We start from the raw sequence: 14,196 nt of genomic DNA, 5'->3' as shown, positions 1-14,196 counted from the left end.
TGTTGATGATTAATTCAAGCGCCAAATTATTATTCAGCTTTAGAAAATTGTTGCCTAATGAAACAAAAAAGCCAGAGTTACTGCTATTTCATCAGTTAATATAATTTTCTCTAGTGTAATTTCAGTTTGAAATGTCATCAAAATACAATAGACAAATTTAATTAAAATAACTAGACTAAAACAATTAACTCTACACCATATTAACTATAATGGGACTGCTTTGGGTTTGAACTAAACTATTAATGGTAATTTAAAACGCCTTTAAGTCTGTAAGAAACAGATACTGCAAACCTCACCTGATGGCTTCTAGATCTCTTAAGTGTTTATGTTGTGCTTTCAGAGTTGTTTCCAGTTCTAGCTTCATTTGGCCAAGTTCATTCTTCAGTTCTGCAACCATCATTCTCTCAGAATTTAGCTGTTCCTGAAGTTCAACTGCTTTCTCCTTTGTATTACTGAGCTCTATTTGCATCTCCATGTTGTACCCCATCAATTCTATAAAGCATTACTCAAAAATTAAGGAACGGATTGTGAACAAATTCAAAATGTAAAAATAGGTCTTTGGATTTTATTTTGTTTTGACCACACGACTACCCTTTACTTCAATGAATGTAAACACTAATTGTTGTTGTGGGTTTTTCGGGCTCTTTTAGATCCCCGCGGTGAAAGCGTTCGCGAATATATTAAACACTAATCCTCCATGATGAAGCAAAGCTTGAACAAACAGCTGAAGTAGGACAATTACAGTACTTATTGAACATAGTCAACTTCAACAATAAGAGAAGATAATCAGGCTTGGAGGTAGCCTGATTTTCTTCATAAAGGGATACCATTAGCATTGAAGAGTTAATTCAATTATAATTATTTCCTAGCCTAGGATAAACTTCAGTCATCTGAAATAGTATCTTCTACTGTAATTGGCAGCCTTCTTCAATATCTTAGACAGGAACGTTTCTTAGCCCTCCCACCTCATATTTCTTTAAAATCAGATGGCAGGGATTGGGTCTGGCATTTTATACCACTGGTGCACCTTCTTCTCTGAGGTAGAGGCCCTAAATGAACAAAACATTCACCATACAGCTTTAATCTATGTCCTTGGCAATATAAGCATTGCTTTCCAACTGGACTTGTAGACCCTATCAACTGTATAAGAACAATTTTAAAATGAACTGCAGTACAGTTCTAGTTCAGTAATGTCTTAGATTAGCAGCAGTTCTTCTAATCTCAGATAGAGATTTTTTTTTCCTGGTTACAACTGCCTGAGAGCATTGAACTAAAATCTGGACTGTGTGCAGACATACAATGTACAGTATTACAGAGATGTACTAATAATTATACTTTTTATTTAAAACTTATGAGTCTAGAAAGCACCCATACTTGCACATATTGATAAATATTCAAGCACATACTGCAAAGTAAAGATCATATATTACCTTGACATTTTGGCTCAGTTTCCAGCTCTCCCTTTGGATCAGTTCTGCTGTTGTTTAACTGAGTGCGTAATAGATTGATTTCCATTAACAAACTTCTTCTGTCTGCATCCTGAATGCACTCCACAGCTATTTTCTGATATTTACCCTGTTATTAATTAGAAATGAAAAACAGAGTTTAATACTGTATCAAAAACAATTTTCAAAGAAATAGCCATGTTGTTCTAGCTCAGCAAGCTGGTAGAGGAGAGAAAGAGAGGCAAAATACTGTAACACTTTAAAGAGGAATATTTATTTCAATGTGAGCTTTCAATAAAGAAAGTGGCGATGCTTCATTAACACAGGAATGGGACCATCAAACTGTTGATTTCCTGAGGTTTTCTCTCTCCTTTTTTGTCTACAGTATCACCACACAGAAGATATATTTTAGCAAGTACTGACTCTTAGAATTGATACAATTGTCTGTATTTTGCCAAAGAAGGGGAAACAATGAAAAGGCCTTAGTCTTAACTAGTGTAATCCTATTTACCAGTCAACTGCTGGCTGGTAAACAACATTTATGTAAATTCCTCTGATTCTAGAGGGCAACATTGGTTGAGACTATCAACTGGATTTAGGCCAGTACATATAGCATTTTGTTAACATAATAACAACAAACTTTTCTCATTTTCTCTTTTTGTTTGGTGTTCTTTGGTACCAGGCCTTCAACATGTGTTTAAATAAAACATAGCATAACCAGCACCATAGCAATAATATTATTCAATCTCTTTAGCATGCTTTTCAAGAACTACTTCCCAATACAGTATATAATTCAAAGTAAAGAAATTATTGATGTTCCCACAATGGAAAAATGCTTTACATTTTGAAGAAAGCCTGAATGTTCACGACTCAGAGGTGGTTAGGAGTGCATCTGTAGAATTAACACTGGTGTACCAGTTGCAGCTGTTCCTGGAGATTTTTGACTTAGCTACGATACATATATCATAGTTACACGGAGCTTCCTTTGAAGAGCAGTCAAAGAAATTTCAGTTAACCCAAACAGTGCAGCCAGAATGCTGACTAGGACAGCTATAGGAAACATAACCTTCCTTTCCTACACCAGCTTCACTGGCTACTGGTCTGCTTCTGACACAATTCAAAGAGCTGGTCATGACTTACAAAACACTATGCAAGATGGGTCCAGGCTATCTGGAATTAGCAATACAAGCCCCCCCACACCCCAAAATCTGCTCAAGTGGTGCTTTTCAGGGTCCCACCACCTTTAGAGACCTGGTTGGAGAGAACTCGAGAGCCGGCCATCTCTATGGCTGTTTCCAGGCTCTGGAACTCTTTGCCAAGACAGGCTAGACCTACCACCACTAATCTCCTGTTGGAAAGCAAAGATCATTTTATTCCGGTAAGACTTTGGCAATTAAGAACCAAATCATACAATATTAGCTAACGTGCTGGTTTCCTCTTTTTAAAGGCAAACTAGCATTTGTATTTTAATCAAGAGATTTTAAAATGTTTTAATTTAAATTATATTTTAATAACACAGTCTTTGATTTCCACTTTAATGTTTATACTTTTACTGTTTCAATTTTCTATCATTTTTAAAACTGCATTGTAAACTGCATTGGGTTCTTATTTTGGGAGAAAGATGGTATTTAAATGAAATGAAATAATTACTCTTTCTAGCATGTATAAGTACACCTCACCTGCTCTTGAAGCCTCTTTTCCAGGTGTTCTATTAGTCCCATTACATCCCTAACACCTGCTTCAAACATTTCAGTTTGAAAGGCTGCCAGAAGAACATCTTTTTCATTCTGGAAGACTTGCTGAATGGCATACAAAAGTTCAGTTCGCCAGTCTGGGACAGAAGCTTCTGAACCCTCATAAAACTACAATGCAACAAAAGAAATCAAGTAGTGGCGTCAGCATGTTAAACAATTAAAATGTACATTTTAGTTGACCTGGTCTTTTATTTATGCATAATATAGATAGAGACTATAAAACATGAACAACTTTATAATTATGATTACCTCCGTATCTCTGTGAATTTGCATTTTTGCAATTAAATTCTTCAAAGATGCAACAATGCTCAAGAAAGCCTTACGTTCTTCCAGCCATGATTCTGTCCCTTGTTTAAGAGAGAGTGCATCGGTTTCATTGTAGGGATATTGTGTGAGAGACAACACCTGTACACCTTCATGATGAATAGCTCTTAGCAATCCCTGTAAAAAAGCCAAATGCTATTATATAAACACATCATTTGTTGTTTATTTTTCAAACCACATCCTGTCACACCTTTCAAAGCATAAAAGCACAGGACCGTTCTCAGGTGCATCACATTAGGTCTTTTGATGATGGAGGAGGTGGTGTGGGGTGTGTGCGTGCGTGCGTGAGTGAGAGGGAAATAAAGACGTGGAGAAACTGGGGGAGTTGGAGAGAAAAGGAGACTGGCGTGTGAGAAAAATTGCAGACTAATGTTCCGTTTTTTTCACTTCAAATTTTGTGATAAAGTTCTTTGGTTCAAAACTACACCAAATCTCACAGGACTGCATATTTTAGTATGAAAACATCTAGAATAGTATATTACAAGAGAAAATGCATATAAATTACTTCTATAAATATGAAATTTCAAGCAGATTGAACAGAAAACTAGCAATCTAGAAACAGGCTATCTATCCATTCCTATCCTCACCACATGGAGGTTCCTAAGGTGATTCAGATCCAGAATCTTCTCAGATTTTAAACTGCACAAAAAACCTCCATGTGCAGAAAAAGCAGGCTGCTACAGAAATGTGCCTCCCTGCTTACTTGGAAAGCAAAAAGCACAATACTGGGGCATGTCTCTTCTCTGTACATTATACATTAACTTAGACGAACTCCCAAATAAAGTTAGAAAGGCATGTAAATGCAATATATGCAGAAGCTGCAATGACTAATTGACAAGATGCTGGATGTATGCCAGGCACACAACCATGCATACTACTACACATACAACTGGCACCTCATAGATTAGCAATGGCAAATTTTGCTGCTTTCCTTCTGTACACAGATAAAAGCAGAGCTTGAAAACATTACTTCATCAAACAACAACTTCCAGAATCTCCCACCCACTTATTTATCAGCACTTATTTACACCCACTCCTTTTTTGGGGGGCAGCAGAAAGGAGGATTTTGGGAAGTCCCATAAAAATTATTTTTTATAACTTCTGTTTTAAATACAGCATATCAAATTATCCTGATATCAACACCCCTGTGTATGGGACTGAATTGTGTCCAATGAAGAGATTCATAATCATGCACACAGTTAATCTGTGTGTGCAGTAGCAACATTTCCAGAAATGAAGGAAATTATTACTACAGGTACAAATTATAGAACTAATTCTTAATAGACAGAAGGAAGCAGGTAATTCCAGTCACCAAAACAAACCAAGAGACACCCCCCCTAGAAAAAAGAATAGGTTTGATCAGGGACATTGTGCAAGATGTAACAAGAGTCCTTGGCCAAGATTATCTTTTTTCTATAATTAAAAGTCCGAACAGCGCTTACTTACCTTTATTTTCTTTGGAAGAAATTCTGTTGATGCTTCACCTTCATCTCCTAGTTCTTCTGATACAGTATCCGATCCTTGGTTTGGTACATGATATGCTCCTTGGCTCCAATCTGAACTTGAATCTAAAATAAATGAAAAGCAATTGAACTGTGATTAGCAAACTTGCTAATAAACAAAGTGACATAAATTTAGCCAAATACTGGGATCATTGTGCCATAAAACTAATACATCTTGCACACTGAAGCCTATATATGCAAACAGTAAGTGTACATTATACATTCATAGAAGTAGGACTTATTTCTTGGTACTAAGAGTTATCTATCAGATGTGAAAAAGACAAATACTGAAAAAATAATGTTTGAACAAGGGACAAATAATGGTTTAAACAGAATCACATACATACACTTATGCCTCAACAAAAGCAATGTGAAAATCTAGCCATGAGTTGATTTCCATGAGAAATAAATGTGACTAGCAATTGGGGTCTACCTCATTGTAAACATTGATGAATCAAAAATTACAGGGCAAAGTGATGGAGCAGAAAATCCTGATTTTACTGGTGAAATCCAGCAAAAGAGTCAATCTGGTTTCTTGGTAAACAAGATACCGTATTTTTCCATTTATAAGACGACCCAATGTATAAGACGACACCCCCCCCTTTCTAACCCCAAATTAGAAAAAGCAGGGATCAAATGGCTCCCTTTTTGCTAAGCCCCGTGCCTTGGCAAAAGGCAAGGAAAAAAACGTGCTGCTTACTGTATATACCTCCCCATAGTGCTTCAAGCACTCTCTGGGTGGTTTAAAAGTTAATTATGCAGGCTACACATTGCCCCCCCCCCCGGTCGTGAACACAGTTTTGGCTGCAGTACAGCAGTTTAACCACTGCGCCATGAGGCTGTCAAAGTGATTACTGCTTTTCCTTGCCTTTTGAGAAGGCATGGAGCTTAGCAAAAAGGAAGAAACACCTCTCCTTCCTTTCTGATAAAGCCCTGCACACCCTTGCCTTTTGAGAAGGCACGGAGCTTAGCAAAAAGGAAGGGAGCAATGCCTCCCCTTCCTTTTTTGTTAAGCCCCATGCCTTTGCAAAAGGCAGCGGTAAAGAGCTGCCTTCTGTGTATAAAACAACTTTCTCATATTATTTAAGGGAAAAATGTCCTTTTACACATGGAAAAATACGGTAACCTTATAAAATGAGGGAGCTGTTTTCCCGCAAATGAATTTGTTTCAAGCTATTTTAGAAAATAATAGACCACTGGATTTATATCAGGAGCACAAACTAATTAGGAAGGCAATGAAACAACAAAAAGGAGGAAATAAGCAGCAAATAAGCAGTGAAGGAGCAGAAGGAAATTGCAGAAAGGCTACAATAATTATTTCCATCAGTCTTCATTGTGGCAAATTTTAGATACATATCAAAATCTGAATAATTCTCATAGGAGACAGCATCCAACAATGTATATCAAAGGATTATGACTTTCACCAGCCAAAAAAGTACACATCAACAAATAAAACTCAGCATGATGCAATATTTGCTTACCACTAGAGCACCCATCTCTGGCATTAGAAGATGCAGATTGTATTACACCAGGCATTCCCTAAAAATTGAGGAGAGAGTAACAGTTAAAGATCAAAAATACAATTCTATACTATAGGATTTCTGTAAAAACAGCTGCTTTCAGAAGCATCACAGGTGGTTACTTCTAAAAAATTAGAAGGGTCAAAAGAGGAACACTATAACTTGCAGAAAGAAGGAGGCACTTGGCAAATACGTTTGGCAATCTTACATAAGATGGGCTCTGCTGGATCAAGCCAAGGGCCCATATAGTCCAGTTTACTGTATCTCACAGTGGCCCCACCAGATGCCTCTGGGAGCACACGACACAACTAGATCCCTGTCTCCTGATACCATTCCCTTGTATCTGTCATTTTGAGGTACCTTCCATTTAAGCCTGGATATTATACATCCCCAATCATGGTTTGTAACCTGTGATAGACTTTTCCTCCAGAAATCTGTCAAATCCCCCTTTAAAGGCATCTAGGCCAGATGCCATCACCACATTCTGTGGCAAGGAGTTCCACAGGCTAACAAAACTCTTGGATTTTGGTAGAAACAGGAATTTGTCACATATCGATATAAATCTATGCTTTGTGACTGGTTAACTGCATTAATGACAATCCTGTTAGGCGTTGTAAGTAGAGATTTTATTTATTTATTTATTAAATTTATACCCTGTCCCTCTAGACCATGTCTACTCGGGGCGGCTTACAACATAAAATACATCAATATAAAATATACATAATCATAAAAAATAAAATTACTATATTAGTTAAAAACAATTAATTTAAGAAAGGATTACCAAGATGGGGTAGGATAAGGAAAGAAGAAATAAAAAAAGACTTAGCTGACTGGAGGGAAGGCCTGCCTAAATAGCCAGATGGGGGTATTTGTATATGAATACACCTGCACAGATGGCGATAATGAGGGTCCGGCCCCCTGGGGCCAGACTGTCCACTCACAATTCTGCTGCTGTCGCCGGTTCTTCAATCCTTCCTATCACTCTGGAGCTCGCAATCAGTTCACCACTCCTGGCAGGAGGTGGGATGATAAGCTTCCCTGCCAGGTCGAAGAGTGGCTTGCCGATCACGAATATGAATACCCCATCTCTAGTTGTAAGTGTTCCCCACCCGTCAAAAAAACCTTAGTAAACATAAAGTGCATGTTCTGAAACTGTATATAGTACACACCTCTTTATCTCTTAGTGCTTCTATAGCATCCTTCAAAGAATTACATTCTTCAGTTAGTTCTTGCACTGTAAGAAATTGCTCTCTTTTCAGTGCATCCGATTCTGCAATATGCCGTGACTCCATATCCATTATTTCAGCAGCATGGAGTTCTTGCATTTGATCTATTTTTTCACTGAACTCTCTTATGATTTCTGCAACTTCCTCAGAAGAACACCCATTCTGTAAATTAATCTGAATTCCTTCATTTTTAACAAGGAGCTGTGAAGTTTGGTTGCAACTATTGATGTGCAGTGCTTTGTCAGTCTGACATGATGCATTTATTCTGTTGGTACACATTCTCTCTGATTTTTCAATGCTCTCTTCTCTTCTCACATGATCTGCAATTTTCTCTTCTGTTTGTGCCAGTTTATCTTTCATTTCTCTAAATTCTTCTTGAAGGCGAAGCAGACTTGTTTCTTTTACCTGCAAACAAATCAGAATTTCAACCACTTCGTAACTTGTTTTCACATTAAGAAGCTGAAGACCTTATATGTGCTTCTAAACTTTTCAAACAGTCCAGAGCTTTTCACACATTTTTAAATGGCACCTACCTTAAAACTAGCTTTTAAAGGTTCTGTCATAGGTTAACTCAATGTTTTGAAATCTACCTTCCCACTCTATAGCAGAAGAATTAGAGATATTGTATCAGTATTTAACTTGAACAAGATTTTATTTTATTTTAATTTTCTCCTGCAGTCTATCTATCTAGGCAGAATATATTTGCATAAAGTTGAGTTTGACATTTTGGAAAGCTGGGCATGCCTGCTTTCAAAGTAATACTGTGAGTCTAATATGAGTCAACTCTCTGTGTGACTCATCTAGGAAACACAGTGCAACACACAATGTAAGTAACATCCTAGTTTAACTAAGTGCATGGGAACTGTCTCTGTGTTCCCAGTCTCTAAAAGGAATACTTCATAAATCAGTTCTTACTCTTAATTGCTCTTCAAGCTTCTCTATTTTCTCTTTGTAACTATTAAGTTCTTCCTTAGCAGCAGCAGACTCAGCTTTGACTCTCTCCAGTTCAGGATCAGGAGTCAGTTCATTTCTTTGCTTGTTTTCACTCAGTTCTATCCCCACCTGTATGACCATACAAAAAAGAGAGAGAGAGAAATAGAACATCACACTTAGTTGCATTTCATAGCATCCCGACCATCACAAAATATTTTAATGCTGCCATCCAGTTTTTTTGTTTGTTTTATACCCCGCCTCTCTAGACCATGTCTACTCGGGGCCGCTTACAACATAAAATACATCAATATAAAATATATCATCAGGCAGTTGTCAGGAATGTTGGGAATCGTAGTCCAAAACACTTGGAGGGCACTGCAGTGAGAAGTGGCTGGTGTTATCTATGGGAAATGAGGTTTATTTACATACTCTTATCCTGTTAAATAACTATTTGCACTTTTAAAGAACTCTGACATATCCTTTATGTTTTGGATCCCATTTCCCATGTGTTACATTTTTAAACATTAACTGGCCCATTTTGTGCTTCATTTGTGAAAAACACCATACTCCTAGAAAAATAAGTAGCTATCTTCAGGCAACACACCTCAGTGGATTGTGTTTCTCTTTCCTCAAAATTCTGTGCTTTCTCCTTGTTGTGCTTTTCTTCTGCTTCTGACAGAAGGTGCTTAAGTTCAGTAAGTCTCTCCTCCTTTTCCTCTGCTTCTTTCTGTGCAATTTCCACTTTTGATTTTTCTATTTGCAGGTTGGTCTGAGCACATGCCAACTGACTCTCCACCTCAGAAAGTCTTTTCAATAACTCTGATAATCTGGATGTTACATCTTCTGCTGTGCTATTTACTTTAGCTTCCTTGGCATCTCCTGAAACTGCCTGCATTCCTTGGAAAACCTGACTTTGCTCCCCAATCACATTCAGATGAGTTTGATTTACATGGGCCTCAAGAACCTTTTGCTTAAGTGTTTCTTCTAGCTCTTTAATTCTTTGCTTAAACACTTCTGATGTAGCCTGTGATTGCTCTTTTAAATCTTTGAGCTGACTGTAACAGTGCTTTAACTCTGAATTCTTTTCGTTAAGAGATTTTTGAAGCAATTGCATCTTTGTGTCTGTCTTGCTAGAAGACTCTCTGGTTTTTTCACCCACATACCCAGAGGGTATTTCACTTTTTTCTTGATTTATAGCTTCCAGATTTTCATTTTTTTCTTTGATTGCTGCTCCTGCTTCTGACATACCACTTTTCATCTGCATGTTTTCATGTTCTTGTTCCATTCTTTCTTGTTCCTCTTTTAGTGCATTTAGTTCTTTCTCTAAGGTACTTATCTTTAATTTTGTTTCCTTAAGTTCATTCTTCATAAAAGATAACTCTACATCATTATTTTCCACTTGCTTCATCAAAGCTTCTTTCTCTGCCAACACTACCTCAAGCTGATGTTTTATATTATCAGCATCCTCCTGAGTCAATGAGATGTCTAATGTCTTGTGCCCAATATTTGTCAATTCCTTCTGGAGTGTTTCTATAACTTCATTCAGCTCCTCTATTTCTTGCTGACAGTTCTGCTTTACACGTTCTTGGTCACTCTTTAAGTATTCTATTTGGGCTTCCAGTTCAATTATGTACTCATTCTTTTCCTCAATCACCTAAGAAATGAAAATATTGATTATCAGAAAAAGAAACACTTCGAGAACTAATCAAACACCTTGATTAAAATCAATTTCTCCATACATTACCAGTATTTGGCTATTATCCTCTTGTGGAGGTCCATCACTGCAGTTGGACTGATGTCTTTGGCAGCAGCAGATTACCCTTAACTAAAGAGTTCCTTTTTTTAATTTTGAGATGTGCATGACTTTGTATCATTGTGCACAAGCTGTGTGCACTCTGGAAAAAAGGAGCTCTTTAATTAGCAGTCATCTGTTGTTGCTGATTATGTCATTCCAGCCACACTGGTCAAGCTCTGCAAGAGGATCAGGGTGGATGTGATTCAAATTGAGCACAATTTAAATTTTAAAATGGGATTTTTGACAATTTAATTTATGATTACAATTAATTTGTTAAAAAAACATTGATTTTTATCCACCCTGAAGAAGATACTGGCCTTTGTCGTACTATGGCACATTTCACAGCTCTAGTCAATTCTGCCTTCACATGAAATCTGGAAGAACCTATAAACACATTCACACAACTGAAACAACATTTCATAGTTGTCTTTTGGCTAATACTTTGGTGCTTTCAGTTGTCTTTTCACCCAAAGTGCAAAGTACTTCTACTTGCATAAACAGATACATTCAATTTTTGCACATTCCCTCTAGTTGCTAAAGGTCTACATATCACATTTCTTAGAGGGCCACCTGGATCTTATCAGCATGCATCTAGGAAGGATTAAAAAGCTTTCAGAAGCCAATAGGATACAGTAGGTAAATAAACATGCCTTTTGCTCAAACAACACAGCATTCTGAGAACGTAAAGTTCATTGTGCAGAATTCTAAGACACTGCGTACAAGACCAGATTTTGCTTTAGTTCAATTATGGCCTAAATATAATTGCTATACTCAACCAGAGCACACATTGAATCAAATGAATTTACCAAGTTCCCACTGATTGAATAGGTATACTCTAGATGAGATTAACAAGTAGATTTAGGTCTTTATTTCCAAATATGGAGATAACCTAGAATAATTTGTATAAGCTTAATCAAGCTAATAGTTTCCCCATTAAAATTATTTCTATATCTGAACTTGTCAACTTCATTTTAATACCACACTTCCATGATGGTACCTATTATTTACAAAAGAATCCAGAAAGACCTCCAGAAAAGTAACAATATATATATTTAGCTATCAAAATAAATTATAGTTGTCAGACCTAATAAAATAAGGAAAACAAAATAAGGAAGAAATAATCCTGGTCTCTAGGATCAAAGTGCAGAAACTTGTGACAATAATGAAATTGTTTCCATTTTTAGGCATATGGTTAAGATAAGAGAACTTGTTGCAAAAAAAAAATCTCAATTACTTGTTTTCACAGGATAAACATGACTGAGAATAAGAGAAGAATATGGAAGTCTCTGGTGACAAAAAGAATTTGTGAAATACAGTACAAAGAAGCATAACAGAAAGCAATGCATGCTTTGCTACTACAGTATATTGCTACGGCTTGAATGTATACACTGCAAAAATTATTCAAGAGATAGGCATCCAATCATACAATAAATTATTCTTCTTTTCTCTGAAAGAGATCCACAGTAGAACAGGAAATGGCTGGTAGAGAAGAACTGGATGAATTGCTCAAGGCATTTAGAAGAAAATTTTAGAAAGCTAAATAGACAAGAAATGCTTTATAAATCTCCAAAATGATTTTAGTCCAAGCGATGGATAAATCACTAGTGACCTGAGCACATATGTTTGGTTCACTGTGTACTTCCCTTGATGCAATGATATCATAACATAATGCATAGTACTACAATGAATGATTGCAAGTTCCCCATCCTCTCAGCCAGGTGTGGCTTTACCTAATAAGACCTTTAATATGCCCACTAAAGGAGCAGGATATGTAGCACCAAAGAAGAAGAGACTGAATAAGAGTATGAATAATTTGAAAGGGGTATGAAATAGCCCTGTTCTCAATCATTCTGGAGTTCAGGACATGTAATAATAGATCCAAGTTACAGGAAGGGGTGCTGTAGGGGTAGGAACTGCACAGAAAGGAAATTGGCAGCAGCAGAAATCAGCATGCTAACAACCAGAGTTTGCCTTCCTACACTATCCAGTAGAGCAGTGGTTCCCAACCTTGGGTAACTCAGGTGTTCTTGGACTGCAGCTCCAAGAAACCCAAGCCAGCACAGTTAGTGGTGAAGTCTTCTGGGAAGTGAAGTCCAAGAACACCCAAATTACCCAAGGTTAGGAACCACTGAAATAAAGGGAATTCTAATCAAATCCAAAGTGCACGTGTTATATTGCAGACAATAAACATTCTCAGATACCTATTTTCCAAATTGCTCCAATAGCCTACAGAGGCATTAAGGTTAAACCCACAAAATATACAGTATTAAACAGAAATTGCAGGTTACAATAGAAATACCTCGAAGAAAGCATCTATGAGAACAGATAGTCCATTTTGGACCATCAGGAAATTAGTTTCCTTTAAACCCTATTCTGATACTTTAAATCATTCAAAATCTAAAGAGGTCGAGTTTGTCTCACAAAAAATCCAAGAAACCATGTACTTTGTTATCTGTTGCAGTTTCAAGTTGCTGCTGCAGTTTTGAAATTTGTTCATGGAGTTCATTTATCTGCTGTTCCCTTTGCTGTATGATCTGTATAAATGTTCCAGCAACTGGATGATGACTTTTTATAGTGGTATCTTCAGGAGTCTGGATAGCTAGTCGCAATTTTTCCATATCCTCCTACAGATAAAAACAGTGGTACAGAATGCAACTTAATGCATTTCCTTCTCTAATTCTTTTCATTTCATCAGATATACAGAAATTTGTGAACATTTTTTAAAAAAACAGAAATGGTATCTACTAAAAATTGGAAAATTTAATGATCAGCAGAATATGTTCATTCAAGGGGGAAAGAAGGAAAAACTTATTTCCTTTCTAAATAATTACCTTGAACAATTTATTCTCTTGCTCAAGTTCGTGTTGCCGTGTAGCAGACTCTTTCCGCTGAATTTCTAATTGCATGTGCAACTGCTGTACTTCTTCATTTTTGTTTTCTAATTCCTCACGGAACTGCTCTAATTGTTCTTCAAGATTTATGATCTGTATATCCAAAATAATTGTTAAAGGAATCATTCATTTTAAACAAACAAAATCAAATGTTTTTGAGAAATATCAAAATCTACCAAGATGTTTTATATTTAAAACAAGGCTCAGTATTTAATTTTTAGTTTTAAGCATTATGCAAAACCCCAGAAATTCACAATGAGTCTGGAAAAGTAAGGCAAGGAAAGTGTTCTGTTTCCTCACCTTCCATACCTAAGGAATACAAGGCAGACATGTAGTGGATATACACATCTGGACAAGTGATGCTAGGAAGGGAGGCACTGGGTAGAAAACATATTTTGGCATGCTACCTCTTAGCTTTTGGGGAGATTAGCTTTTAAATGGCAAATTAGTAAGCGTCACTCCCGTATAGGCTGAACGTTTCAGCCTACAATTAGCAGAAAGAAGGCAAGTTTGTACATTAAATATGGGCAAGTATGCTCACCTCTGCAGATGATCCATCATATTATGTTGAATGTAAAGGTTTACACTAAACATTAACATATCTGAATAACCAAAATGAATACTCCACCTCTTTCTCTTTTCTGTCTACTGCCTCTTGCTCAGCCTGTAATTGTGCTTCTAGGGGCAATTGTCCCCTTTTTGTTGCAGAGCCAAACTGCTTCCTTTCCTCCACCTTTAAAATAAGGGTATTAGTTGTCACACTCCTCCAGCTATTAAAGGAAACAATGCTCTATTAATAATAAATT

The 14,196-nt window shown here is 36.8% G+C and overlaps 1 protein-coding gene across 10 annotated transcripts in view; it reads right to left on the bottom strand.

Annotated features, from left to right (window-relative positions):
- AKAP9 (A-kinase anchoring protein 9) overlaps positions 1 to 14,196 on the bottom strand; it is a 119,759-nt gene that overhangs the window by 14,226 nt on the left and 91,337 nt on the right. For 9 of the 10 annotated variants that reach the window (XM_073003168.2, XM_073003162.2, XM_073003165.2 and 6 more), the window contains 12 exons: positions 14,019 to 14,123; positions 13,331 to 13,483; positions 12,944 to 13,123; positions 9,309 to 10,358; positions 8,687 to 8,833; positions 7,715 to 8,176; positions 6,507 to 6,564; positions 4,970 to 5,091; positions 3,449 to 3,640; positions 3,125 to 3,307; positions 1,431 to 1,575; positions 297 to 492 (listed from right to left, as the gene is read on the bottom strand). In XM_073003168.2, coding sequence (XP_072859269.2) covers positions 297 to 492; positions 1,431 to 1,575; positions 3,125 to 3,307; positions 3,449 to 3,640; positions 4,970 to 5,091; positions 6,507 to 6,564; positions 7,715 to 8,176; positions 8,687 to 8,833; positions 9,309 to 10,358; positions 12,944 to 13,123; positions 13,331 to 13,483; positions 14,019 to 14,123 — 2,993 coding nt within the window. The remainder of the gene's footprint in view (positions 1 to 296; positions 493 to 1,430; positions 1,576 to 3,124; positions 3,308 to 3,448; positions 3,641 to 4,969; positions 5,092 to 6,506; positions 6,565 to 7,714; positions 8,177 to 8,686; positions 8,834 to 9,308; positions 10,359 to 12,943; positions 13,124 to 13,330; positions 13,484 to 14,018; positions 14,124 to 14,196) is intronic. The other variant, XM_073003167.2, reaches the window with a different exon arrangement.

The sequence above is a fragment of the Pogona vitticeps genome, chromosome 6 (assembly GCF_051106095.1).
Source record: "Pogona vitticeps strain Pit_001003342236 chromosome 6, PviZW2.1, whole genome shotgun sequence".
NCBI lineage: Eukaryota > Metazoa > Chordata > Lepidosauria > Squamata > Agamidae > Pogona > Pogona vitticeps.
This window is presented reverse-complemented; position numbering and strand designations above follow the sequence as displayed.